General features: G+C 39.4%; 1 protein-coding gene across 1 annotated transcript; it reads left to right on the forward strand.

Annotated features, from left to right (window-relative positions):
• edaradd (EDAR associated death domain) lies at nt 1-25,834 on the forward strand. Its single transcript, XM_022765121.1, has 6 exons — nt 1-159; nt 6,641-6,699; nt 7,090-7,132; nt 7,596-7,669; nt 19,956-20,001; nt 24,874-25,834. Exons 1-6 carry the CDS (start codon nt 102-104, stop codon nt 25,260-25,262), a joined length of 669 nt encoding a protein of 222 aa, XP_022620842.1. The 5' UTR covers nt 1-101; the 3' UTR covers nt 25,263-25,834.
• The last annotated feature ends 5 nt before the right edge of the window (nt 25,835-25,839 follow it).

The raw sequence follows: 25,839 nt of genomic DNA on the forward strand, positions 1-25,839 counted from the left end.
GGCTGGCGTCGGCGCCTCCTCTCAGTTTGGAGAGTCTCAGTGTATTTTCAGTCGTTCGCTGTTTACAGAGACTTAAACCTGATCCTGATCCAGTCCTCTGCATGGGAGACCTCCTCGCATCTAAGATGAGCAGTTTGCGGGCATGTAAAGGACCGTTTGGTGAGTACAGACATCTGAGTTTACTGCAGAGTGTGTTACAAGATTAACAGCTGGTTTGTTTTTATTTAACACCGTGAACTGTAATTGTGAGACCTCTTAAACGGATCTTATCATTCGTCGTGTTTTATTGTTGTTTCTGTTTTAACAAACAACAAATACACACGTTTAACCATTTAAAAGGTTTTATTAGCTTGATAATAGATTTTTAACCCGTTTAAAGTGATTTCATCACCGTTAGTATGGGGACTCGATGTTTCCTGCTTGACTGTCTGTAACCACAATCTAAAGACTCCCTCACTCTACTGATAGAAAATCCCTCTGCCCAGTAAATGTCTCTTCATTCTGTGATACTGATTGGAAATGAATATTAACAGTAACATTAGTTACAACTGCAGCACCTTTAAAATCTCATTGTACTTTCAAACAACTAGAGTATTGAGTTATGACTTAACATAATGGGACCCTTTGTAGCCTACTGGTTTACAAGATGTAACTAATGTCTTATTAATGGTTAATGACTCATTTACTAATTCTTTCCAAAAAGTTAAGAATGACATTTGAGTTGCCAGGTTTGGCTGGTGTTTATCCTCCTCCACTGTAACTTTTTATAAATAACTTATTGAGATTTATAATTGCAGATGATTTATTAAGTACAACTGAACACAGCACAACTCAAACCACCAAAGAACCAAATCCCTCAGTGACTAAAGCACCACTGAAGTTGATCTACCTCTTTCTACTGACAGTGTGTGTGTTTATATAACCTCCATCCTGACACTTTTTAGTTTACATTTTGCCAAAAAACAGAAGAATTTGATATATCTAAAAAATAACATTATAATGTATAATGTGTTACAGAAGACCTAACCTCAGTGTCCTCAATGGAAGCTATTTATTAATGCCTCATACCTGATCTATGCAGTAGGAGGAAATAGGAAATGATTTATTAACCATTATGTAATCATTTAACTAAACCATTTAAGAAGGTTGTCAGATTTCCTACATACATAGGATTCATATGAACATGTGTTTGTCCACCACCTTCTATTCCATTCTCACTTTCAGTGACAGTTGTTAACTAAAGAGAGTCACTCATCAAAGAGCCAACTTAACTGATTTCTGTAGTAAACATGAGTGTAGCGAAGCGCTTCACCTGTTCACTGTGACGGTGCTGAACACTCACCATCATGTTTACATCAAAGACACTTGGCTTTCCAACACCTGTGTGTGTGTGTGTGTCTGTATGTGTGCGTGTGTGTGTGTACTGTTCACACAGATGTAAGATGTAATGTAATTGCCTTTAGATTCGGGTGTAACCAGCTTTTCCTGCCTGTAGTTACCGAAACCACTTTCACACACACATACTGTATTTGACACAGGATAATGAACATGTGTTCAGTCACATTGCAGGTTAACGGCTGTTTGCCTGCAATTCTGTATTATCTAATCACACACTGTAGTTGAGTAAATCTCTAAGATAAGCCAGGACGTGGAGCTTTAACAGTGTTTAAAATGGATGCTTTAAGACGCTTCAGTCGTGTCTTTACAGACTTTAGTTGCAAATTGATTGAATTCATTTTCTTTATTTGGACCAATATGGAAATGTCAATGCAACAGCATACATCTATCATTATTATCAAGTAACTAAGACTATGGCAAAGCTATCAATAATATCTGATTGTGGATTATAAACCAATAGTAAATTTGGGTCATATCCCCCTGACGGGACCATCTCGCTCCCATGTTTTCAAGCGTATACTATGAAAGTGACAATAAATTGGATTCTGATTCTGATTCATTAGACTGACTGACTTTTTTTCTTTAATATCCAAAATGAGCAATGTCTGAACTACATAAGACCACAGATGCAGGTCTTAGTCAGACAACCCACTATGACACATTCACACTGAGGGTAAGTGAAGTGTGGGTTTGCAGCTGTGACTGTAGTCATAGTGAGCCATTCAGATGTCACCTCTGTAGATTTTGGAACGAACACAGTAAGATTAACCATTAACTCACAAATGTCAGCTGTTTTAACACATCCCTGTAGGAACATCGGTGGTGCTGATGGAAAAACGTGACCTTCCCAGCGCAGTGGCTGAAGAGAGGGGGGTTCAGTTTAAAGTTGATCTGTCTTCTGAAACCTGGAAAAAGATTTTCTCATCATATCAAGCTGTGGAGATAAATAATTCTAAAAATAGTTATTTCTCTAGTTTGTGAGAATCTTTCTCTGGTATTTCTGACTCCACCCCAATACAATGGAGGTAAATTGAATTTCATTTGTGGCACAAAGATACAGCATTATGTTTCTCCACACTGTGGATAATCTGCAGAGCACACTGTCAGCTGATTTCACAGCTCACGCTGGAACTATTTCTTGATAAACATCTTAAAAAACATCATCAGTATCCATCCACCTGGTATTTCTGTAGCAGGGGTTGCCAAACATGGTCAGTGAGCACTGGTTTTGGTTTTGGTCTCTGCATTTGCACTTGCACAGTGGCACCAAACCTGGCAACCCCACTGTTGACAACAAGCATAGCACAAAGTAGCCAAATGTTACCAAACATCATCATGTTTCTGTTTCTGTTGAAACACAGGTGGTTTCTTCATTAGTGAGCTTTAGAGGTGTTCGGTCAGTGACAGGCTGTTTCCCCTGCTTTCAGTCTTGATGCTGAGCTAACCACATCATGATGTCTGCTCCTAAACTTACAATCAGCTAAAAGATCACAATCAAACTTCTTATCTTAGACTGAGAATGGAAGCAGGTAAGATCTTTAAGACTAAGGTCTGCACCTGTTCAGTTGTGCAAGTGTGGTTTATGTGACTGATGGGGGAGAAATCTCATTTTAATTGGCCGATATGTCTATAAAGACGTAGTATGAGCATGAATATACCTATCTGATGTGCAGCTAATGAATATGCACACACCACCGTCTATCAGCAGAGAGTTTGTACTGGGTATGTGTATGTAGCTGCTCTCAGTCTAGACGCCACTGTGGACTGTGTGAGGTATTAGCATGTCATTCACCTCCATTCATGTGTAGAAAAACAAAACCATGACAAAGCAAACAGGCTGCTAAACAGGCTGCTCAGAGACTGCAAGACTGGGTGGTCAAAATGGAGAGAAGTAGGGTTCACCTGCATGGAATTATGGCCCTGAGCAATGTATTATGATGTGGTTTATATTTCATCTTTTGAACTTTATCCAGAGCGTGCAGTCACATGCCCCTGCATTCCCAGAGAGGATGAAACAATGCTCAACTGATCTGGGGTTTGACTTACACTTGGTAATTGGGTGACTGGCTCTAAGTCCTGATAATTAATTCACTGTATTGAAAGGAGAATACCACCCAGGGGTGCATTGTTCAGTTATGTCCTGGTAGCAAATTAACTTCAAATCGCGGAAACATTTTACATCTGTAGCAATTTATTCAAAAGTTCAACAACTGTTGAACTGGCTGATTTTCCCGCCTTCAAGCTGCCATGACTTTACATTCATTTCAATGGTATGTGCTCTTTGTGGGGCTTTCAGCGTCTGCTGCTGAAATGCACTGTTCAGACGTCTGAGGACATCACCCTGAACTCTGGGATGTTACAGTTATAGCAATTTTGTGACATTTAATAAATCAATTAATTAGTAGGGAAATTAATTGTCTGATCAATCAATAATTAAAATATTCATTTGCACCAAGAACTGCAATCTCTGTTTTGACCTAATTCAGTCTGGGGAAGTTTTAGGTTATTCAAGTTAGATCCAGTTTTAAAGAGAGTAAAGGGCCAATCACACCAGTGATTCTAGAAATGATATTCACATCAGATCATGTTCAACATCAGAACTAGCATGCCCTTTATGTAATGAGGTGGATGGAAAGTAAGGGAGTTGTGGTGGAAGTGGTGGACGTGTGTGATGGAAACTTTCATACAGGAAACCAGAGCTCAAGTCTCGTCACACATTTTCAGTTAACATTTACTTTTGTAGGAACTGTCACCAGTCTTTCCCAAACCTTAAACAGGATGTAGTTTCTATAGTAGCAAGAAATCAATTTGAAAATGTTGGCATTAGATATAAGTTTTGCAAGATCGTCCAATATTGATTTTCTTGTCTGACAATTAGCGTTTCAGGTTGAGCACTGATGAAGAATTGGGTGTTGTCTGCAAATGAAAATTGATAAATATGACGTCTAATAATAAGATATAAAAGCTGCAAAGTAGTGGACCCAGCAAAGAGACTCTCAATGTAGACTCTTCTTCTCTTTTTTTGTAATGAGGAGCTTTGAGTAGTTTGCCAGTTCAGAGACTTTTTATATATAGTCAGGAGAGACCATGTCTGTTTGGCTGCTATCCCAAGATCAGATATATTTTGTATTACCGGAAAAACTACTCAGACACAATGCTCTTTGTTTTGAAACCTGTTTTTTATTTTATGGTTTTTCTTTTTTGGTAGTGCTTGATATTAGCTTACTAGCTAGCTAACTAGTTTTACCTCGTTTTTTTTTTTAAAGTTCGATAAATGCATGGTCTTTCCAAAGTCAATGAGTATTTGTGTTGAATAATCGTGATCTTAGTATTGATCAAAATAATTGTGATTATGATTTTTGCTATAATCACGCAGCCCTATTTAGAAGTTTAAACTGAGGAGACTCTGGAACCAGATGGAAATGGTGGTGTGCTTTGGAGAATAGTCAGTGATATGATGATGTCAGGCAGTCTGTTGTTAAACTGTTGAAAATACCAGGCTGATGGTTCAGGACGTCTGGCACAGCCAACAAAGCTTTTCACAGATATTTGTGCAAAAATGTTATTCTACATGAAAACTACAGGTGTATGCTCAGTGTGGCTTTTTTCCATATGAATTACTGATTCCATGCTCAAATACGGAATAACTAGCTACTTTCTAAAAATATAGAGACAAAGTAGAAAGTGCAACATGTCAACATTTCCTAGTAGTGTTGTGTAGGCTGGTGTACAGAAGATGTGGTGATGGGGATTTACCATTCATTTCATCTCCAATGGATCACACAGGCTGTCACATCCTGTGGTCACTGCTGTGAAAAGGAACGAGTGAAAACGTTTAATCCCATAATGAGGAATACATAAGACTGGCAGACTGGACACCTGAAATACACACAATCATTGTGTAGAAATGTAGAATTTCTGTCAGCCTGGGAGCACAGTATCACACACTGGAGAAATGTCAGAGCCACAGTCATGGTTCAGGGGAAATTATGTGTATTTTTGTTTGAGGAAGTGTCATTGTGATGCACATGTGCCCCCACAGTTGTGTGACTGTGTTGTGACAGGTGCTCGTGTCCGTGGGAGGCCTGTAAGAGTCTCTGATAACGGAAATGTTAAGAATAATGATCATCCTCACCTTCATCATTTTAACCTTTAATCACTGTAGTCAGACCACTGGATGTGAATGTGGCTGCACTTGTGCAGCAGATGTGAGTGATCACTAATTTGTTGAGCAGAAGTATGATCATTTTAACCTGTTAGTCCAGGTGTAAACAGTTCTTTGTTTGGTGTTTGAGGATCAGAGTTTCTCCTGTGGGAACATGAACTTGTGCATTTCTTAAAACTTCGTTTTGTTTTTGACTTAACTGGCGGCTTACATCTGTGCTCTGTGTACAACATAATGTACAACAGTTTAATCTTTATAAATACATGAAATTATACTCATTCATTTTTCTCAGTCATTTTTTTGAAAGGCTCAGTCATTTCCTAAACAGCTGGGCGGAGTGGGCGCTGCTGAGCATTTGTTAGCATCTATTTTCGGCGGATGAATCCACGTGTTTCTGATAGCAGGAAGGAGGAAGTCGTGTTAGTGATTGCAGGTGGTGATACTGTGATAACGTGACTGGAGTTTACACTGTGTGTTGGTTAAAGTGAGGCTACCATAAGTGTTTCCTGTGACATACGGGCAGGTTAAACTCTCAGTGACCTGCACACACGACTGCTCTCTCTCAGGTGAACACCACACCTGAACACTTTATCCTAATTCTAGTTTCCCTTGAAAATGAAAGTTTCATCACAGAGTGTAACCCAAGAAAGGCCCTTTGGATACAGTGGTATCCAGTGGGTGTTTAGTGGAGTGAAAAGCTGCCTTTGTGCTGCTCTCTCAGCTCAAAATATTCCTTCTCACTGCTGAGGGCATTTAATTTAAGAGTTTTCCATGTTGGTACTGAACAGTGTTTTCATTGTGTGTGTCTTTCATGCACGATCATAAGCTCATCCTCACACCACCACGTTTCATTTGGCAGGACTGATGCAGCTTGAATAAAAGTAGTCATGACATAAAGCGATATCATGAAAAAGTTCCTGCCCTCATGGACCCGTTGTCACACTCACATACCAGCAACTGCTGGCTGGCTGGAGGATGTGGCTTTTCTGTGCATGTCTTAGGTTGTTAGGAAGTGGATGAGATGAGTTGAGTTGAGACATCTGTTCACAAACCTGAAGCCTCTTCCTTTTGTGACAGACGGAACCAGCTCTGAACCGGTGGAGGACACAGACACCACCAACTTCGTGGCAGAATTTGTGAGCACCTTTTATTTATTAACCCAGTTACATGTTTGCCTTGACTTGTCTTCCCTTCAGTTTGCTTTGTGCTGATTTCTTATTGTTCTTGTGTAGTCTCGCAGTAATCTGCTAAGAAATGTACCATAACTGAACACACTGTGCTGTGATTGCTAGAACCTGGGGGCTTATTGAGGAACAAGTCGTAGCAGGCTGTTCCCTCTCTGTGCACACAAGGTAGTAATTTTCCTCCACAGTCACAGACTACATCTTGATTGTTGAAGAGACTGAATATGAAGCTCCCACAAAGAAAGTTCACAGTAGACGAACTTGTGTTTCTCAAGTTTCTCATTTCAGCTTCCTTCATTTTACTATCTAATGTCATCATGTCTCTCCTTGTCTCTCCCACAGTCCCTGGAGGCCAATTATCCAGTGCAAGTGACAGATCCTCATGGTAAATAAGACAAATAAGTCAATTTTACACAGCACATATGGACACTCTCATATTTCTATCAGCATTCACTCATTCTGTTTCTTCTCAGATAAAAACTGGTATTTAGATAATGGCAATAAATAAAGGCCTGGTAACAGTACCTACCTACCGACTGACCGAATGAAAGCAAGCTGATTGGTTGATTCAAACAGAGATGAAAACAAATGTAAACATACTACATAAAAGTGTTAAAGAAAGTTGCACATAAACATATCTGAGCTCAGCTCTCTGTACAACTACAGCTTCAATACATCAGGACAACAGTCAAACATGGAATGTGTTGTCTCTGATTGAAGCTAATAAATACTCTGCTGTTGATATAAATCCAGACTTTACACTGTTATTGAACTGTCCTCTGTTACTATGAAAAATGTGCTCAGTGTTAAATGTGTACCTGCAGTGTTTTTTTGTCACGTGTCTGCAGCAGGTGCTGTGACGCTCCACCTGAGTTCCATGCCGTCTGGATATCTGAGCCCCTCCTCAGACAGAATAAGACAGGTCAGTATCACCTATGATGCATGCACAACCTGTTTTGAAAAATTAGACCTCCATCGTCATCTTTTACAAAAACTCAAGTGTTTTACATGTCACTGAAAAAACAGATTTACACAGAATTATGTTGTTGAACATTCACCAACAGCTATAGGGCTGAATATGTGATGTATGTATCATTGTAGCATTGGAGACTCATATTTTTTAAAGAATGCCCTATTGCAAAAATAATTCAGAGGATTCAGTGGTCTGACATGGCTGTGAAACGTTTGGTAATAATGAGATAAATGCTAAATGTAGTGTAACAGTAGCACAAATAAGGGAACAGTCATGAAGTTAGCAAACTGACTCAGAAATGTCATTACAGCTCTACTATCTGTCAATGGTATGCTAATAATGTGTCACTCACCCAAGGAACTAGACGACACCACGATTCGTTGTTACTGATGGATTTATTAATCTTCTGCACATCTAACGGCACCATCATCACCAATGCCCCCATCGTTGAACTAATTAAATACATAATAATGTACAAAATAAACACAATCCCATTACAACAGACTACAGAAACATAAATGTAAGCATACACGACGACACATAAGCATGTAAATAAACAAACCTCGCTGGCTGCACATGACCAAGAGAATGAATGGACCAAAAATAAATCTTAAAAACGGGCAGTGCATTACCTTTTTAACTTAAAACTGGAGAGGTTAGTCCAGAGACAGACAGACAGGAGTCCTGTAGAAGGTAAGGGTTAAGGAGATCCGACAGGTATGAAGGAGCTTGCCAAATTAAGCGAAACTAAGATTAGTGTAATGTGGTCCAATTTTAGTTTTAGTTGAATGCTAGCTTCTTGCTATCTCTCTGTATGCGCCATGGACAGAAAAGACCAAACATTAGTTAAAGTTATAAAAGGTGGTCTAATCAGAAAAGAGAATGGGATCAAACATAACACCAAATGTCTTGGCTGTCAGACTGTGAAATCACCCACCTGTCAAGAGTAACTATTAACTGAACGAACTCAAAATAGTGCCCGTTGGGCTGGCCAACGACCAGTACCTCAGCTTTATGAGAATTTAGGAAACAATGTAACACCCAATTTTCCAGGCAGACCTCTAATTTATTAATCAGAGAACTATCAGACATATACAGTCAAGTATCATCAGCATAGCAGCAGAAATTAATTCCATTACCACATATGGTTTGGCCAAGAGATGAAACATAAAGAGAGAAAACCAATGGGCCAAGAACAGAGCCCCTAGGTACTCCATATTTCACATCAGAAAATGTTGATACAGAACATATAACATATAAGAACATACAGGAAAACACCATGTTTTCCTTGTGGACCACAGTGTAATATAGGACATATACATTTAAAGAACAATAAGTGGAACAAACAAAATAGTAAAACTGACTAGAAAATTCCTTGAGAAATTTTAAATGTTCTTGCTGCTTGGTGCGTATAATTCACTCCTCATGTTTCAATCTGTACAAAGGATGTTACTTTCAGTTTCATTCATGTCATAGAGATTTATCCTGACACTGACCTCAGCCACTGCAGGTGTCCCTCAAAAAGCCTTTTGAAGCTGTCACGACTGGCCAAAATAACCTCACACTGATGGTTTAAAATCCAAATTTGCCCCTACAACCATAGGAAGACATGTGTACACATATTGTACATATACATCCCCATAAAGACGATAGCTTCTAAGATCAAACTTTTATAACCTACCTTACCTCTTACCTTTTTGAGACTCTTATTTTGAAAGTGTCTGTGCTTCTGTGTTTGGCAGTATAAATTGCATAAGGTTTTGTGCAACAGAGCCAATAATTCCCTCTTACCATGTTGAGACTTTTATTTTGAAGGTTAATCAAATCGTGGCGATGGTGTTTGTGTGTTTCTGTCGAATTCATATTATTAGTAGTATATCTAGTTATATACATAATAATGATATATATATGTGTGTGTGTGTGTGTGTGTGTGTGTGTGTGTGTGTGTGTGTGTGTGTGTGTTTGTGTGTGTGTGTGTGCGCGCACGCGTGTGTGTGTGTTTTTGTGTGTGGGTCTGGCTGTGCGTGTGTATGCAGGAGTTAAATTGGGCCGGAGCCCTCCAGAACTGAGCTCCCCTCCTCACGCCTAAATCGAACCCAGCTGGAGCTGAGCTCTGTCTCCCTCAAAATCATGCCATCATATCACACTTTAAATCCTCCAGTACCCCTAACAGCATATGGGTCTTGATGAGTAATTCTGTAGACTACAAAGAGAAATATTTGAGGGGATTTCTACGCCTAACCAATGTTAACAACGAGATAGGTGCTATCAATTATCAGATGTTATCAGATGCTTCAGGCACATAGTCTCTAACAGTGCGAATATCACCATCTGACATTCAGTCAAATCGTTTTGCTCCACGGTAAGTTTTCAACTGTTCATCTGTGAGTTAGCTAACATCTTGAGTATTTACTGAGCTGTGTTTCCTTGGTGAGCTAGATATGTTCTCTCCCCTCCCTTGTGTTATCTGGACATTACAATTACAGAAACAAAAATACAGTTCGAAATCGGAGCATGAAAAACTAATTCATAACTGATAACGTCGTAGACACTGAAAGACAAGGCCGAGCAGCAGCTACTTCTTCAGACCATCGGGGCAAAGTCAGAAATATTTTATCTATGATTTATTCCCATACTGCTGCTCCATGCGCACACAGGCAGGTGTGTGAGTGAGTTACAGTGACAGTCTATGTCTTTGTTTCTCATTGTTGATGATAACAGCTTTTTAGGTTACTATGACTATACAAGATCATGAATATAATTGTGCCTCAGTATTGTTTTATTGTAATTATGTGCCTGCAATGCAATAGCATTGAAGGCATATCCTGCATGCTTACTCAACTTATTCATCTTCTATATCTAAATTTCGGCGCGTAACTTCTGCAGTTTTGAGAAAACCCAGACAATATACATATCAGTACGTGCGGTTCAATCGGTAATGGTGTGCTATGACTTTTCTTAGCGATTTGAGTAACCATAGGGAAGTAAATGGCAATAAAAGGTGAAGAAATTACCATAGAGAATGAATGGGAAAATGTCTTCAAAATGACCAAGCCCAGCCCTCTACTGCTGCATAATACTTCAACGTAGAAAAATGGTTGAAACAATTCACAAGACTTGAGACTCTTTTGGGTTAAATCGGTATTTTGACTCCTATTACAGTTTTCACAAAATTGCAGTTTACGTTTTGTGTAATTTTTACACCATTTCAGACTTTATATGGGTGTGTATTGCACGGAATATTCAGAGCTAGAGTGGATGACATCACAGCTAGAGTGGGAGAAGCTCTAGAACTCCTCTGAAAAAATTCTGTTTAACTCGTCCTTCTGGCCACATATTTCAGTCTTGAAAATCACACATCATGGCTTCCTCAGTAGTAGACAAATTTATGCTGTTTCATAGAAAGTGTCTACCTAAGCACAGAGACTAAAAAAATTTCAACAGTGAGCCTCAAAGTGATGGGAGTACCCTCCATCTCTCCCTTTGACTGCAATACAAATTCAGGAGCTGATTTCAGAAGAAAAACTGAAGTGTTGCTTATTTGTAACTCGCTAATGTGTCCACAGTTTTGGCTCTACAAACACCAAAGCCAGGTATTCAGTGCACGGAGGTCTTGTGTCGGTCATGGTCTGCTCATGCTTCTGATAGGAGTTACTATTTTTTCAGAAATAGCAGTTATTTGAGAGGCTTGCCGAGCCAAAATCTCACTTAGCTCTGTGTCAGCTCTGTTTTCCAGCCAGACACGGGTGTTCGAAACAGCTCATCAAGAGACTCTTTGATCTGTGTGATGTTTATAAACACACACACACACACACACACACAGACACACACACACACACACACACACACACACACACACATACTACTAACACAGTATGGAGAAATGGACAAAGCTGATTCTTAATGGCTAATAATTAACACTTACCGTTATCACTCTCAAGTATGAGAGCATCTATAAGGCAAATCAGCACTGTATATGTGCGTGTGTTCATGTTTTTCTATGATTGTGAGGACAATTTCGTTAAGAACACATTTTTGTACACATATATGTATACACATACTGACAGACACACAAACCATCTCCACCTTTGGATATTCAACTTGTAAAAAAATCATTATTTTGGCATCTGATTTTTCAAAACACACAATTAATATGAGCTGCTTTTTCAACCTTTTTAGAATTGTGGTGAGGTGATCTTTTCAATAGGACTTGTAGATATCCCTCTAATATCCCATTTTCAAACACAAGTTTCATCTTAAAAGCTGTTGACTGCCCAGGGAGACGGAGGGGATTGTATGTGTGTGTTTCTCTCATCTGCCTGGTGGCTGCAGTTGCCAGTGGCAACCAGTGTCTCAGCAAGTGCTACTCAGCAGGTGTTCTGGGCAGAAATTGGCAAAACTGATTCTGATGGTTAATTAGGCTCATTAATTCTTAGGCTTTTAAAGGTGTAATGTGTAAGATCTAGCCAGATCTGGCAAGAATTTTTGTTTAAAATGTTCAAAAAATGAACTAATACTATCAATAGTATGTGAAGGAGCCACAGTGATGATGTCATGACCAAGACCACCACTTATTATATTTCAGAGATATCTACTGAAATGAGCATGCTAACCAACTAGCTGCATCCTGGGCCTTGTAATACCACTTAATGACACTAGATGCTGTGTGAGTCAGTGTAGTGTCTAGTCTGCCCTCAGTCCTGCGAACAATAATAAAAGCTTCCTTTGGAGCTTGAAGTTACGCTACAGCTCCCAAAAAAAAAAAAAAAAAGCTGCCGACGAGCATCATAGAAACGCAGAGATGGCTGAAGCACCTAGAAAATGATCTTTTTCTCCATCCCGAAGGACCGCTCCGACAAGAAACCACGTTCAACTGCAGAGAAGCAAAACACGGGTGTTTTTCCACCGCTGGAGACAGCTCTGGGCAAGTAAAGAGATGCGGTTTGACGCCGAGCTGCAACTTTTCTTTTAGACTGGTGAGTAACATCTAATGTTGGTCTGTAGTAAAAAGTATCATTAGTGCAAATGACAAACTGTACACACAAGCACTTGAGGTGGCATACATGTGTGATTGATGATGTCGACAGACGTTTTAGTGATATAGTAGAATTTAGCCTGTTCCTGCAGCTGCTGTCCAGCTAGATGCATCAGTAACTTTTCTTTTACAAGTAGGACAAAGACTGTTTGATCCAGAACCAGAAGCCTAATACTGTATTATTTTAGCATATTCATATCTATCCTTACTATTTATTATACACACACACAACAGACCTAACATGTTTGAATATAAAGAACTTGTATGATCTAAATTAATTGTCCTATCACGTTTGTCTGTANGATCTTTATCTCCATCCCGAAGGACCGCTCCGACAAGAAACCACGTTCAACTGCAGAGAAGCAAAACACGGGTGTTTTTCCACCGCTGGAGACAGCTCTGGGCAAGTAAAGAGATGCGGTTTGACGCCGAGCTGCAACTTTTCTTTTAGACTGGTGAGTAACATCTAATGTTGGTCTGTAGTAAAAAGTATCATTAGTGCAAATGACAAACTGTACACACAAGCACTTGAGGTGGCATACATGTGTGATTGATGATGTCGACAGACGTTTTAGTGATATAGTAGAATTTAGCCTGTTCCTGCAGCTGCTGTCCAGCTAGATGCATCAGTAACTTTTCTTTTACAAGTAGGACAAAGACTGTTTGATCCAGAACCAGAAGCCTAATACTGTATTATTTTAGCATATTCATATCTATCCTTACTATTTATTATACACACACACAACAGACCTAACATGTTTGAATATAAAGAACTTGTATGATCTAAATTAATTGTCCTATCACGTTTGTCTGTATCGGGACCAGAATTCCAGTCCAGTCCTCCCGAGTGATGGACCAGCACCTGCCTTTTCTTCTGAGTCTCGCCTCATCAATCATCAACAACCACATTACAGTAACACCTTGGAGTATTATCCCTGCACATAAAGATATTGTCTATACTGTGATCTTTTGCACATCCTGCTCAGCAGGAGTTTTGTCAACATTTTTGTACATAGTTTTTTTCATTGTTTTATTTTTTCTAATATGTGTATCTATGTTTATTTATCTTTTTGACTATTGCAGTTTTTTACGTTTTTATTGTTATTTCCTGTTACTATGTTTATTGTATGCTGCACCAAACACCAAGCCAAATATCTTGTAAGTTAAAACCTACCTGGCAATAAACCTTATTTTCTGATTCTGCCTTTGTGATGATGTCATCATCCCTTCCTCATGCTGCTGTAGCCTGACACCCATGTGTCATGCAGTATCCCCTTGCCTCCATTTGTTTCAGTGATATCACCAATTTTAACTATCAACAATGAATGCACATATTAATAATAAATCATAAGGAACATGGGGAAAACAACAAGATGATTAACTGGACAGGGGTGAAGAGGTGAAATGCTGCCCCCTATGGAAGTGGAGCAAGTAGCACAATCTTACACATTATACCTTTAACTCAGGTATGAGAGCAAATATAAGGTCAATCAACACTGTGCATTTGCTTGTACTTGTGTATTCGTGTTGATGTGTGGTTCTCTGCATGTGTCTTTCTATAATTGTGAGGACAATTGGGGTTAAAAACCATTGTTGTTGGTCCTGACCATTTCAAAGGGCTGTTTCAAGGTTAAGCTTTGGCAGTTCCCAACACCATGCACACACATATATTGAAAGACATACAAACACCATCACCACCATATGGATATTAAATGTATAAGTGTTTCAACCTGGTAACACAAGCTTTTTGGAGGCTCTATGGTAGACAGCTCTACTGCGACACACAGCAATACACACAAACACATTAACGGACACAAAAAAACATTACTTTTTTGATATTCACCTTCAAAATATGAGTCTCAACCAGGTAAAAAGAACTTACTAGAGGTTCTGCTGGGCAGCAATACTGCTACACACAAATACACACACACAGGTACACACATATATATTGACAGAAACACAAAAAGACCATCCCACGATTTGGATTAACCTTCAAAATAAAAGTCTCAACATGGTAAAAGGGAATTATTGGCTCTGTTGCACAAAACCTTATGCAATCTATACTGCCAAACATAGAAGCACAGACACTTTCAAAATAAGAGTCTCAAAACGGTAAGAGTTAAGGTAGGTAGTTAAAGTTTGATCTTAGAAGCTGTTGTCTGTATGGGGATATAGTGGCAGATCAACTTCTGTTAGGGCATGTACATATGTGTATACATGTCTTGCTATTGTTGTGAGGACAAATTTGGGTTTGAAACCATCAGTGTGAGGTTATTTTGGCCAGTCGTGACAGCTTCAAAAGGCTTTTTGAGGGACACCTAGAGTAATTGAGGTAAGTGTCAGGATAAGTCTCTACGACATGAATGAAACTGAAAGTAACGTCCTTTGTACAGATTGAAATCTAACCCTAACCCTAACCCTAACCCTAATCTCACCAAGGAACATTCACATTCAAAATTTCTCCTGGAATTTTCCAGTTATATATTTCAAAAAGGATTTCTGTGTGTGATGTCATCCATTCTAGCTCTGCATATTCCGTGCAATACACACCCATTATAAAATCTGAAACAGTCTAAACATGACACAAAACATCAAGTATGAGTTTGTGAAAACCATGATAGTTTGTACGTAGCAGTATAGCTCCAAAGAGGGCAAGTTTGGTTATTTTGAAGATGTCTCCCCATTCGTTCTCTCTGGGAAGTTTTTCACCTTTAACCGCCATTTATGTCACTATGGTTACTCAAATCGCTTAGAAAAGTCTCTGAACGAGCTGGCTTGAACACCTGTGTCTAGCTGAAAGACACAGAGCTGACACAGATCTGGGTGTGATTTTGGCTCTTCGAGCCTCTCAAACGACTGCTATTTGTGAAAAAATGGTAGCTCCTATGAGAACCATAAGCAGACCATGGCCAGCACAAGATCTGCGTGCACTGCATATCTGGATTTGGTGTTTTTCTTGAGCCACAGGAGCGAGTTACAGAAAAATATCACTTATGCATTTCTCGGGAAATCAGCTCCTGAATTTGTACTGCAGTTGATGGGTGGGGTGGCCGGTACTCCCATCGTTTTAAGGCTCATGTTCAAATTCTTTATGTCTCTGAGCTAAGGTAGACACATTGTATGAAACAGGACAAATTTTTCCATCGAGGAAGTTGTGATGTGTGTAGATGAAATATGTGGCCATGAGGATGAGTTAAACAGAATTTTTTCAGAGGCGTTCTAGAGCTTCTCCCACTGTAGCGATCGTTTTGAAGACATTGCCCCATTCATTCTCTATGGGAATTTTTTCGTCATTCATTTGATACGGAAGAGGAATAAGACGAACTAGAAAATGCGTTTCCTACTGAAAATGTGTGTGAATGCTGAGAGCTGAATGAGATTGCTGAAGCAATGCTGTGTTTGAGCCAAAGTAGCTCAAGCAATTGCTGAAGTAATGCTGAATTAGCTCAAGCAATGGCTGAAGACAAAAAGGAGAAATTGTAAGATGGATGACAAATGGTATGAAATGGTTAAAAAAGGCCTACATTGTTGTTGGAAAGTTTAACCAACAGCACAAAACTCTACAAAAATGTACAAAATGTACAAAACAGAAGTTGAAAACTAAATTGCCTAAATTGGCTATGTATGTATGTACAATCAAAACATGTAATGTTACACCTGAAAGGGATTACTGACACAATGCTAAGATAGTTGAGAAAGCAGATCATATTAAGTTAAGTACAGTTCTTTGAAAAATGAGATGCCAAAATGTTAAACTGGAGGAGCTGAAGTCCATTAGTTGCAAAGGCTGAGAACTGAAATATGTTGCTGAAACAGTTATTTAGCCAAATTATTTACTGCCAAAGGAAGAAGTAGGAATAAAATGCAAGGCACATAACTAGACTGGTTTCAGCTCTTTATCTGTTCTCTTCTCACCTCATCTCTGTGCGCTGATACAGTATTTTGATACATCTTAATTCACAATAACGCTCTTCTCATTGACATGTTTTTCTGTTTCTGTTGTCATGACAACAAAAGAAGTTTGAAACAGTGACTGAAATGTGGCCCAGTAAGACTACATGTTCATCAGCAGTCACTTCAAGCTGTTGCTAAAATCTTGATTTTATAATGACAACGTTGTCTGACAACATCACCAGACACATCAACTAAAGACAAAGACTGGATTTACGGTTACATGATCAGAGAGAAAGTTAGAAGCTTATTCACGTCAACTGTCGTGTGATCATCATAGAGAGGTGTGACTGTGGAGGGAAAGCCTTGCGGTGCGAAACTGACAACTCTCTTCTGTGGAAAGTAGCTAATGTTTGTCCAAAAAGTCACTGGATCTGTCGCTAGATGCTTAGCCGCTAAAGGTTTCTGGAAATTTTAGTTTAGGAAAAAGTTAATCTTGCAACAAAGGCTAAATTGTCAGCACTGCTTTTACAGGATCATTCTGAAAGAGCAACAATCAATGGAGAAACTGCAACATTCAGCCGTCCACTGGTGTAACCTTATCACTCAGTTACATAACATTTGGCTCAGTTATACCCTTTTTCCACCAAAATTAGCACTTTTAAGCAGGTTTTTTTTTAACTCATCCTGATTTACTCCTTTTACACTGCCAGTCAAGTTTGCCTGAAAGGACTCACACAGGGAGCAGTGTCATCACACAGAGCACACACACAGACATAGGTTCAAACAGTGAGCTGCTAGCTGCCATGTAGACTGTAAAGGACATTTAAATGGGTCTGTCAGGTCTCATCCCTGGGTTAATTAAGTTCAGTGTAGTCGCAGTGTTTCTGGTTTAACAACACCATGCTGGACAGGTGTTAGGTGTGTTTATAGTGTCTGTGATCTGAAAGACATTACAGCAGGAAAAGGGGCAAAAATCTGCGAGTTGTGTTGTGTTTACATCAATGCAGATTGGTGCTGGAGTCGATTAATACCTGTGTCTACTGCAGAGTCATTTGACCCAGGAGTGAATGGTGATTGAACCCTTTTCCATTGCTGACAAAAGCCTGATGTTAGCAGGTCTTAGTGGGTTTTTTGACCAGTGGAAAAGGGGCTATTGTCAGTCGCATTCAAAGGGCCCTGCAATCGCAGTCCAGCCACAAAATGAACGTAGCAGGTACACCACACAGTCTTAATAAAAGGAATGAGCACGCTTGGACGGATTATGAGAAAACGGACCCCTTGGTACAGACACATAAAAGGCCCCAGACGTATGATGCAACAAGCTTTGCACACCTGGATTTGGGGATTTTCCACCATACTTCTCTGCAGATCCTCTCCAGCTCTGTCAGGTTCCACAGGCAGTTCCTTTAACCTCGGGGTATTAAGTCATATGGGGTATTAGGTGTAGATTGTGGATCAGTTTAACTGCTGAACTGTGAGGCACAAAACAGAATTGGCAGAAACACAAAGGCAAGAAGTAAAAACAACAACCGACACATGAGGTGAGAGTTTTTTTAATAAAACAGGAATCCAGTTAATGCAAGAGTAACAATCAGCAAAGAGGAAGGAAGAGCTTGGCCCAAAACATTCCCATATTAAATTGTATGTACCTTTAATCCTTTACCTATAATTGATTACCAGATTTGTGTAGGTGTTGCCTATTTCCCCTATTTTCCCATAAACTGCCATTGTGCCTATCAAGCAAAAGAGGCTTTGTTTTTGCCATACATGAAACCACAGCACCATCATTAATTTAAAGGACCATAACTCTGTGGTCATGTGATCACATAATCCATCCTTTTACGAATATCCATGGGGCATTCTCGAAAATGTGACCACCATTAACCAGTCAGTAGCCACCATCATTGCTTTGTGTATCAAGATGCACATTTTCTATGATTAAAACTACCAAATGTAAAGAATTACATTCGGTCTTGGCTGAGTTGCACACTCTGAGTGCTTTCTAACTGAAGCTGTGAGCACACAGGATGTGGTCGAGTCCCACTGAACTGGGAGGTGCAGCTGTGAACTTCACTAATAACAGAGCAGGAGCACAGAGGGTAGAGAGAGTGTTCACATCATTCTCTATTATGCTAACATGCTTTCTGAAAGACAACAGTGTTGAACATAAATGTACAATATAAGGAGCAGGCAGCATGTGGGACTGATAGGGGTAGTTCCTTCATTCTCTGTCGGCTCTTGATGTAATGTAGCATTCAGCACAGCTTCTGTTGAGACATGTTGAACTTGCAGAAGCCAGTAAAAAACAGTGCGGCACCTGCCACAACCAAACTAGTGAAAAACAAAGTGGGGAGGGACACAGCTGTGGTTCAAGACATGTCCAACATAGGCCCTGTTCAGACCTGCATTAACATGCATCTTCAGTGATCCGATCACAAGTGGTCAGCTCTCAGTACGTTGTTCACACCTGAATTTAAAAAAGTCTCCAGTGACCACCTTTGATCAGATCTCACTTCCTGCTTTATTTTTGTGTCGTTTTCAGCCAATCAGACAGAGGAGTCTGTTGTTAATGTGATTGTGTGTGTGTGTGTGTGTGTGTGTGTGTGTGTGTGTGTGTGTGTGTGTGTGTGTGTGTGTGTGTGTGTAAGTGTGTGTGTGTGTGCATGAGAGAGAGGGAGAGAGAGAGAAAGAGAGCGGTACAGAGGGTTTGAGTGAATTATTGCTCTGCTCACAGCTTTACAGTGAAATAAAGTTTTATCCATTTGAAATAGTAAAATATTCTCAGTTCATTATAAACTGTGTTGGGACTAATCAGACTGTGTCAGAGGATGTCAGTAGAGTAGGCTGTCCTTCACTGTGGCCCAGGACATATTCACATTCAATAGTAATAACTTTTCAAGTGTCATAATCACATCAAACTTTGGTTTGTGACTAATTACCTGCAAAACTAATGACATTTCCATCATCTTCAGCTATACTTTGTCTTTATTGCTTATTAGTAAACACACCTGCTAAACATCAGTATGTTAGCATTGTCATCATGCGCATGTTAGCATGCTAGAATTAGCATTTAGCTCAAGCACAGCTGTAAAGTTAGCCAAATCATTTCCCAGCAAATAAACTCTGTCATGATATACTGTGTATATCATGTGTATCATGAAATAAATTTACATCGCTGATGTTGAAAATACTGAAACACGAGAGGAGCTGACTGAGAAAATGACCAGTACACTGGATGTGACATAACTAATAAGTGATGATAATTGTCTTGTGAGTAATTGTTGTTTGTGTTTTTCTGTGTTACAGCCAGTTGAAGATGAAGAATGCACCTGCCCAACATCTACTTCACCAGGTAAACTGATTCTGATAACGAGAGGAAAATAATCACTGAATCATTCTGCATCAAAATTGCATAATTTCTTTTTACCCTGATATATTAACATGAATATTTGCAGCCTTGATGAGGCTAAAGGGTATTTTATTTTGAAAATTCAATGACTGTGTGAACACAGGAACATAATGTTATGGATGTGACAGTGACCTGCAGCATAGACAGATAAGAGACATGGGGAAATAGCTCAGCAGATATTTCTTGGAAATCTTTTAATGTGGATACAAGTACTAAACTTGACAAAAATCCTCCTTGAGTATAACTTTTTTGATAAAAAAAAAAACGTTAGCTACTCAAAAATTCAAAATGGCCACCATTTCCAAGATGGCTGACATTTTTTGCAATTGATTCACCCACAATTTTCCCATGTGAATGATGAACTGTCATCATTCACATGGGAAAATCAAAAAGGTTGACAACATAGAAGGTGAGATTTAGTTCCCTGTAAAAATGAAACCTGTGAAAATTTTAACCTTTTACCTACATTTTACAAATTAAAAGTCTTGCTGAATTAGAACAATCATGCCGAGTGACAGGCCAAAAACCTTGTCAGCATAAAAATGATTATAATTATGTGCCTGCAATGCAATAGCATTGAAGCTATATATAATTATTCTGCATACTTATTATGTGCCTGCAGGGCAATAGCATTGAAGCCATATGTTATTATTCTGCATACTTATTAGTGTGAATACTGAGGCACTACTTCAGCATACTTTCAGCTACAGACTTCATTTAAACTTTAAAATGTTTTACAAGACTTTCAGCTATTGAACTTGTATTCAACTTTTTGTACAGTTATTGAATTATCACAGTTTTAGTTTCATGCTTTTTTTCAGATCATTTTAGAGTTTATAATGGGTGTGTATTGCATGGAACGTTCAGGGCTAGAGTGGATGACATCATCGCTAGAGTGGGAGAAGCTCTAAAATTTGTCTGAAAAAAATCTGTGTAACTTGTCCTTACGGCCACATATTTCGATATTGTCACATCATTTCTTCCTCATTAGTAGACAAATTTGTCCTGTTTCATATAAAGTGACTACCTTAGCAGAGAGACTAACAGAATTTAAACTGTCAGCCTGAAATCGATGGGAGTACCCTCCAACTGTCCCATAGACTGCAATATAAATGCAGGATTGGAATTCAGGAGGAAACCAGAACTGACCCTTTTTTGTAACTCGCTCCTATTTCTACATTTTTGGCTCCAGAAACACCAAAACCACATGGAGGTGTTCAGGAGAGTGTTGTGGCAATTGTTTCAACAGCATGTTTCAGTTCTCATCATTTGCACCTAATGGATTTCAGCTCCTCCAGTTTATCATTTTGGCATCTAATTTGTCAAAGCACTGTACTTCAGTAAATATGAGCTGCATCCATCAGCAGTTCAGGCGTTTATTCAACCATATCATCTCATTCAACCTCAATTTTATAAGTTCTGCTTTTAATCCTCAGCAATTGCTTGAGCTACTTCAGTATTGCTTGAGCTACTTAAGCATCGCTTCAGCAGTTGCATCAGCTACTCAGCAATTGTTTGAGCTACGTCAGCATTGCGTCAGCAATCTGATTCAGCTCTCAGCATTCACACGCATTTTCATAATTATTAATCTTATTCATCTTCCATATTGAAATTCTACCCAAACAGTATATATATCAACGCATGCGGTTCGATCAGAAATGGTTTGCTATGACTTTTCTTTGTCTTATACTAACCATAGCAACATAAATGGCAATAAAAGGTAAATAAATTCCCATAGTGAAAGAATGTGGAGACGTCTTGCACAGAATATTCAGAGCTACAGTGGATGACATCATTGCTAGAGTGGGAGAAGCTCTAGAACTCCTCTGAAAAAATTCTGTTTAACTCGTCCTTACGGCCACATGTTTCAGTCTTCGAACATCAAGGCTTCCTCAGTAGTAGAAGAAATTGTCCTGTTTCATAGAATGTGTCTACCTAATCACAGAGACTTACAGAATTTAAACATGAGCTTCAATGCAATGGGCGTACCCTCTACCTCTCGCATTGACTGGAATACAAATTCAGGAGCTCATTTCCTGTGAAATGTAGAAGTAACATTTTTTTGTAACTCGCTCCGGTGTCAACATTTTTGGCTCTACAAACACCAAAGCCAGATATGCAGTGCACGGAGGTCTTTTGCCGGTCATGGTCCGCTCATGGTTCTAATAGGAGTTACTGTGACTTCACTAATAGCAGTCATTCGAGAGGCTCAGTCAACAGATTCCTTGATCGCTGTAATATTTACAAACACTACCACACACACACTGCCACACACACACACACAGGCAGAAAGCTTTTTACAAGTTAGTGCTCATAGAGAGAAGTTACAGTTCAGACTGGACAATACAGCAGCAGACATATGGAATTTTCTTTGAGGTTTGAGCTACAGGAACTGTTCAGCTATCATAGTGGCTTTCCCATAGACTGCAATACAAATTCAGAAGCTGATAGCAAACAGCAGGTCTCAGGTCTCAGCAGGTGCTACTAATGCAGTATCTGGGCAGAAATGAACAAAGCTGTGTGTACTTGTATGTGCATGTGGTTGTGTACAGTTGTGTATTGTACTTTATTTTAGTGGGTAAACTGTTGCTTCTCACCTGGGAACTGATATATCTGGTAACCTAAAGATGTTCTTTAACCTTATAGTTTTATCATATATTATCATTATTATGTCATATTTTACCCCTCCATCCCAATTTTCAAATGTAACGCAGTAACCCATTTACTCAGAAACATTTTAACTTACTTACTTTGTTCTTTTATCTGAGAACATTTTTACACAGTTATTTACTTCGACTGATGAATTTTCACTAATAGTAGTGATGCCATTCATGTGGTGACGTGATGACGTCAGTGTGGTGTCTCATCTCCAGTCAGTTTATGTTACTGATAGAGTTTATTGCTGCTCTGACTGAACACAGTTAATGTTGCTGTTTTCTTCATCACAGTGTCTAACTACCAGCTGTACATTTAAACTTACACTAGTTCTGCTCCAGCACTTAGAGCTCTCTGCTCCTTTTAGCGACTTTCACTAACTCAGCAGTTGTTTACATGTTGTTCAGATCTGCTAGTTCTAGTCCTCTCTCTCACTCACTCGGTGTGGTGTTCGGTGTTCGGTGAGGATTGTGATATTTATTACATCTTCAGCAATGTGTCTGCTGTCTTTAGGCACAGCTCCACTTGCTAACCAGAGCTAACTGCCATCCTTGAAAATTTTCGTTAAAAAAGTCAGACAAGCACTTTTAAATTTCACAATTTCCAACCTTCATTGACAATTTTTATATAAAAATGATAAATCAACACAGTGTATTTGCATGTACTTGTGTGTGCGTGTTGATGTGTGGTTCTTTGCATATGTGTACATGTTTTTCTATAATTGTGAGGACAATTTTGGTTCAAAACCATTATCTTGAGGTCATTTTGGCTGGTCCTGATGACTTCAAATGGCTGTTTGAAGGTTAAGTTTATGCAGTTCCCAACACCACGCACACACATACATTGAAAGACACACAAACTCCATCACCACCATATGGATATTAACTGTATAAGTGTCTCAATCTGGTAACACAAGCTTTTTGGAGGCTCTCTGGTAGACAGCTGTACTGCCACAGCAGTTCCTGCAACAATACAACAATGCACACATGCACATTGACACACACACACAAACACCATCTTACTTTTGTGATACTCACTTTCAAAATAAGAGTCTCAATCAGGTATAAAGAACTTACGGGAGGTTTTGTTGGGCAGCTCTACTGTTATTCACAAAAACACACACACACACACACACACACACACACACACACACACACACATTGACAGAAACACACAAACACCATCTCACGATTTGGATTAACTTTCAAAATAAAAGTCTCAACATGCTAAGAGGGAAGTATTGGCTCTGTTGTACAAAAAACCTTATGCAATTTATACTGCCAAACACAGAAGCACAGACACTTTCAAAATAAGAGTCTCAAAAAGGTAAGAGGTAAGGTAGGTCATAAAAGTTCGATCTTAGAAGCTATTGTCTATATGGGAATATAGTGGTATAGCTTTATTGCAGATCAACTTCTGTAAGGACATGTACATCTGTGTATACAAGTCTTGCTATGGTTGTGGGGACAAATTTTGGATTGAAACCACCAGTGTGAGGTTATTTTGGCCATTCGTGACAGCTTCAAAAGGCTTTTTGAGGGACACCTGCAGCGACTGAGGTCAGTGTCAAGATAAGGCTTAACAACATGAATGAAACTGAAAGTAAGGTCCTTTGTGCAGATTGAAACATGAGGAGTACACACACCAAGCAGCAGGCACATTCAAAATTTCTCCAGGAATTTTCTAGTTATTTTAAATGATATTTGATTCACATTAAGAGTTGTGAATTTGATATCCTCATAATCAAAAACACGGGGTTCAATTGCCAAATCGTTGAAATCTGTCCAGTGGGTAAAACTGTGGTAAAATATGTGTTTCATATACTGGAAATTGTGATGAAAATGGCGGTCTTTAGAAATTTCAAATGGGTAATGGGGTTTTTCAAATTAATGGCCTCAGACAGATAAACATATCAATTTTGATCCTTGTATCCACTGAAAGATTATTACAATTATCTGCTGCACTAAAATGGGGAACTGGGTGTGTACCTTTGACCATTAGACCACAGGGACGCCCAGTATGGCCACCAAGAGGTGGATAGTCTAAGTTACCGAAGAAATTATATATTTATTCCATTTTAAATTTGTTGTTGATGTACTGTAATTTGTGATGCACATGTTCTCTTATGCTAACTCCATCTTCCTGCATCTCTGAGCTCAGACTACCCCAAAGAACTGCAGCTATTAAACAGCCCCTGTGAAAAGTGTTGCTTCCCAGCTCCACCCCCCAAGATCAGCGACCTCATGAACGACAAAGATCTGCTGGACTTACTGCGACTCAAACTGGATCCAAACCACTGCACCATCAAAAACTGGAAGAACTTTGCAAGTCGCTGGGGGATGAGCTATGACGAACTGACCCTGCTGGAGCACCGGACCCAGGGCTCGTTGTCCCACAGCCCCACCCAGGAGTTCCTGCTGCGCTACAATGAGAAAACGGTCACTGAGCTCACTGAACTTTGCCGCATCTACCAGCGCATTGACGTACTGCGACTACTGCAGAGCTGGATAGAGAAGGACTGGCCATCTCGGTGGCAACAGACTCAGTGACCAGTTTGACTATATGTGTATTTATCTTTCTGTCAGGGTTCTACTTGTTAGGATTTTCTTCCTCTTCCTGAGCTTGGGCACATGGCACCACATTTTTAGTAGCTTAAAAAAGGTCTTAAAAAAGGTAAAACATTGACTTACAACAGGAAACTTCCTGTGGAGAATGTCAGCACCATTGGGTGCAGGTTGCACAGTATCTCACAGACAGTTTAGCACTTACTCACATTCTACTGGTCTGTTGCTCCAGACTGAAACATCTCAACAAGTACACAGATCTCCATGAACAATTGTACAGATCTCCATGGTGACTGGATACATCCTCTTCATCTAGCAGGACTAAATTGTCAGCAACATGTACTTTACACATTGGTACAGAATTCATTGCAGACATTTATGGTTCTCAGACTATGACTCTGTTGATGTTTTTGAGGTGAACTACTCGGATGGTTTCTATGAAATGTAGTAAACACTTTCATGTCCTTCTCTGGATGAGGAAAATGTCAGGAGATCACCACATTTTTGACATGGTGATCTCCTGACATTTTCTTTAATCATCAGGTCAAAGTTTTAATGTGTT

Source organism: Seriola dumerili, unplaced genomic scaffold (genome assembly GCF_002260705.1).
Source record: "Seriola dumerili isolate Sdu_G_001 unplaced genomic scaffold, Sdu_1.0 BDQW01000665.1, whole genome shotgun sequence".
Classification (NCBI taxonomy): Eukaryota; Metazoa; Chordata; class Actinopteri; order Carangiformes; family Carangidae; genus Seriola; species Seriola dumerili.

Excerpts from the sequence above, each read along its gene's own strand:
- edaradd (XM_022765121.1), top strand. The coding sequence starts at position 102 with ATGGGAGACCTCCTCGCATCTAAGATGAGCAGTTTGCGGGCATGTAAA. Across the intron at positions 7,133-7,595 it reads GCAAGTGACAGATCCTCATG|CAGGTGCTGTGACGCTCCAC; the intron begins GTAAATAAGACA and ends ACGTGTCTGCAG. Across the intron at positions 7,670-19,955 it reads CCTCAGACAGAATAAGACAG|CCAGTTGAAGATGAAGAATG; the intron begins GTCAGTATCACC and ends TCTGTGTTACAG.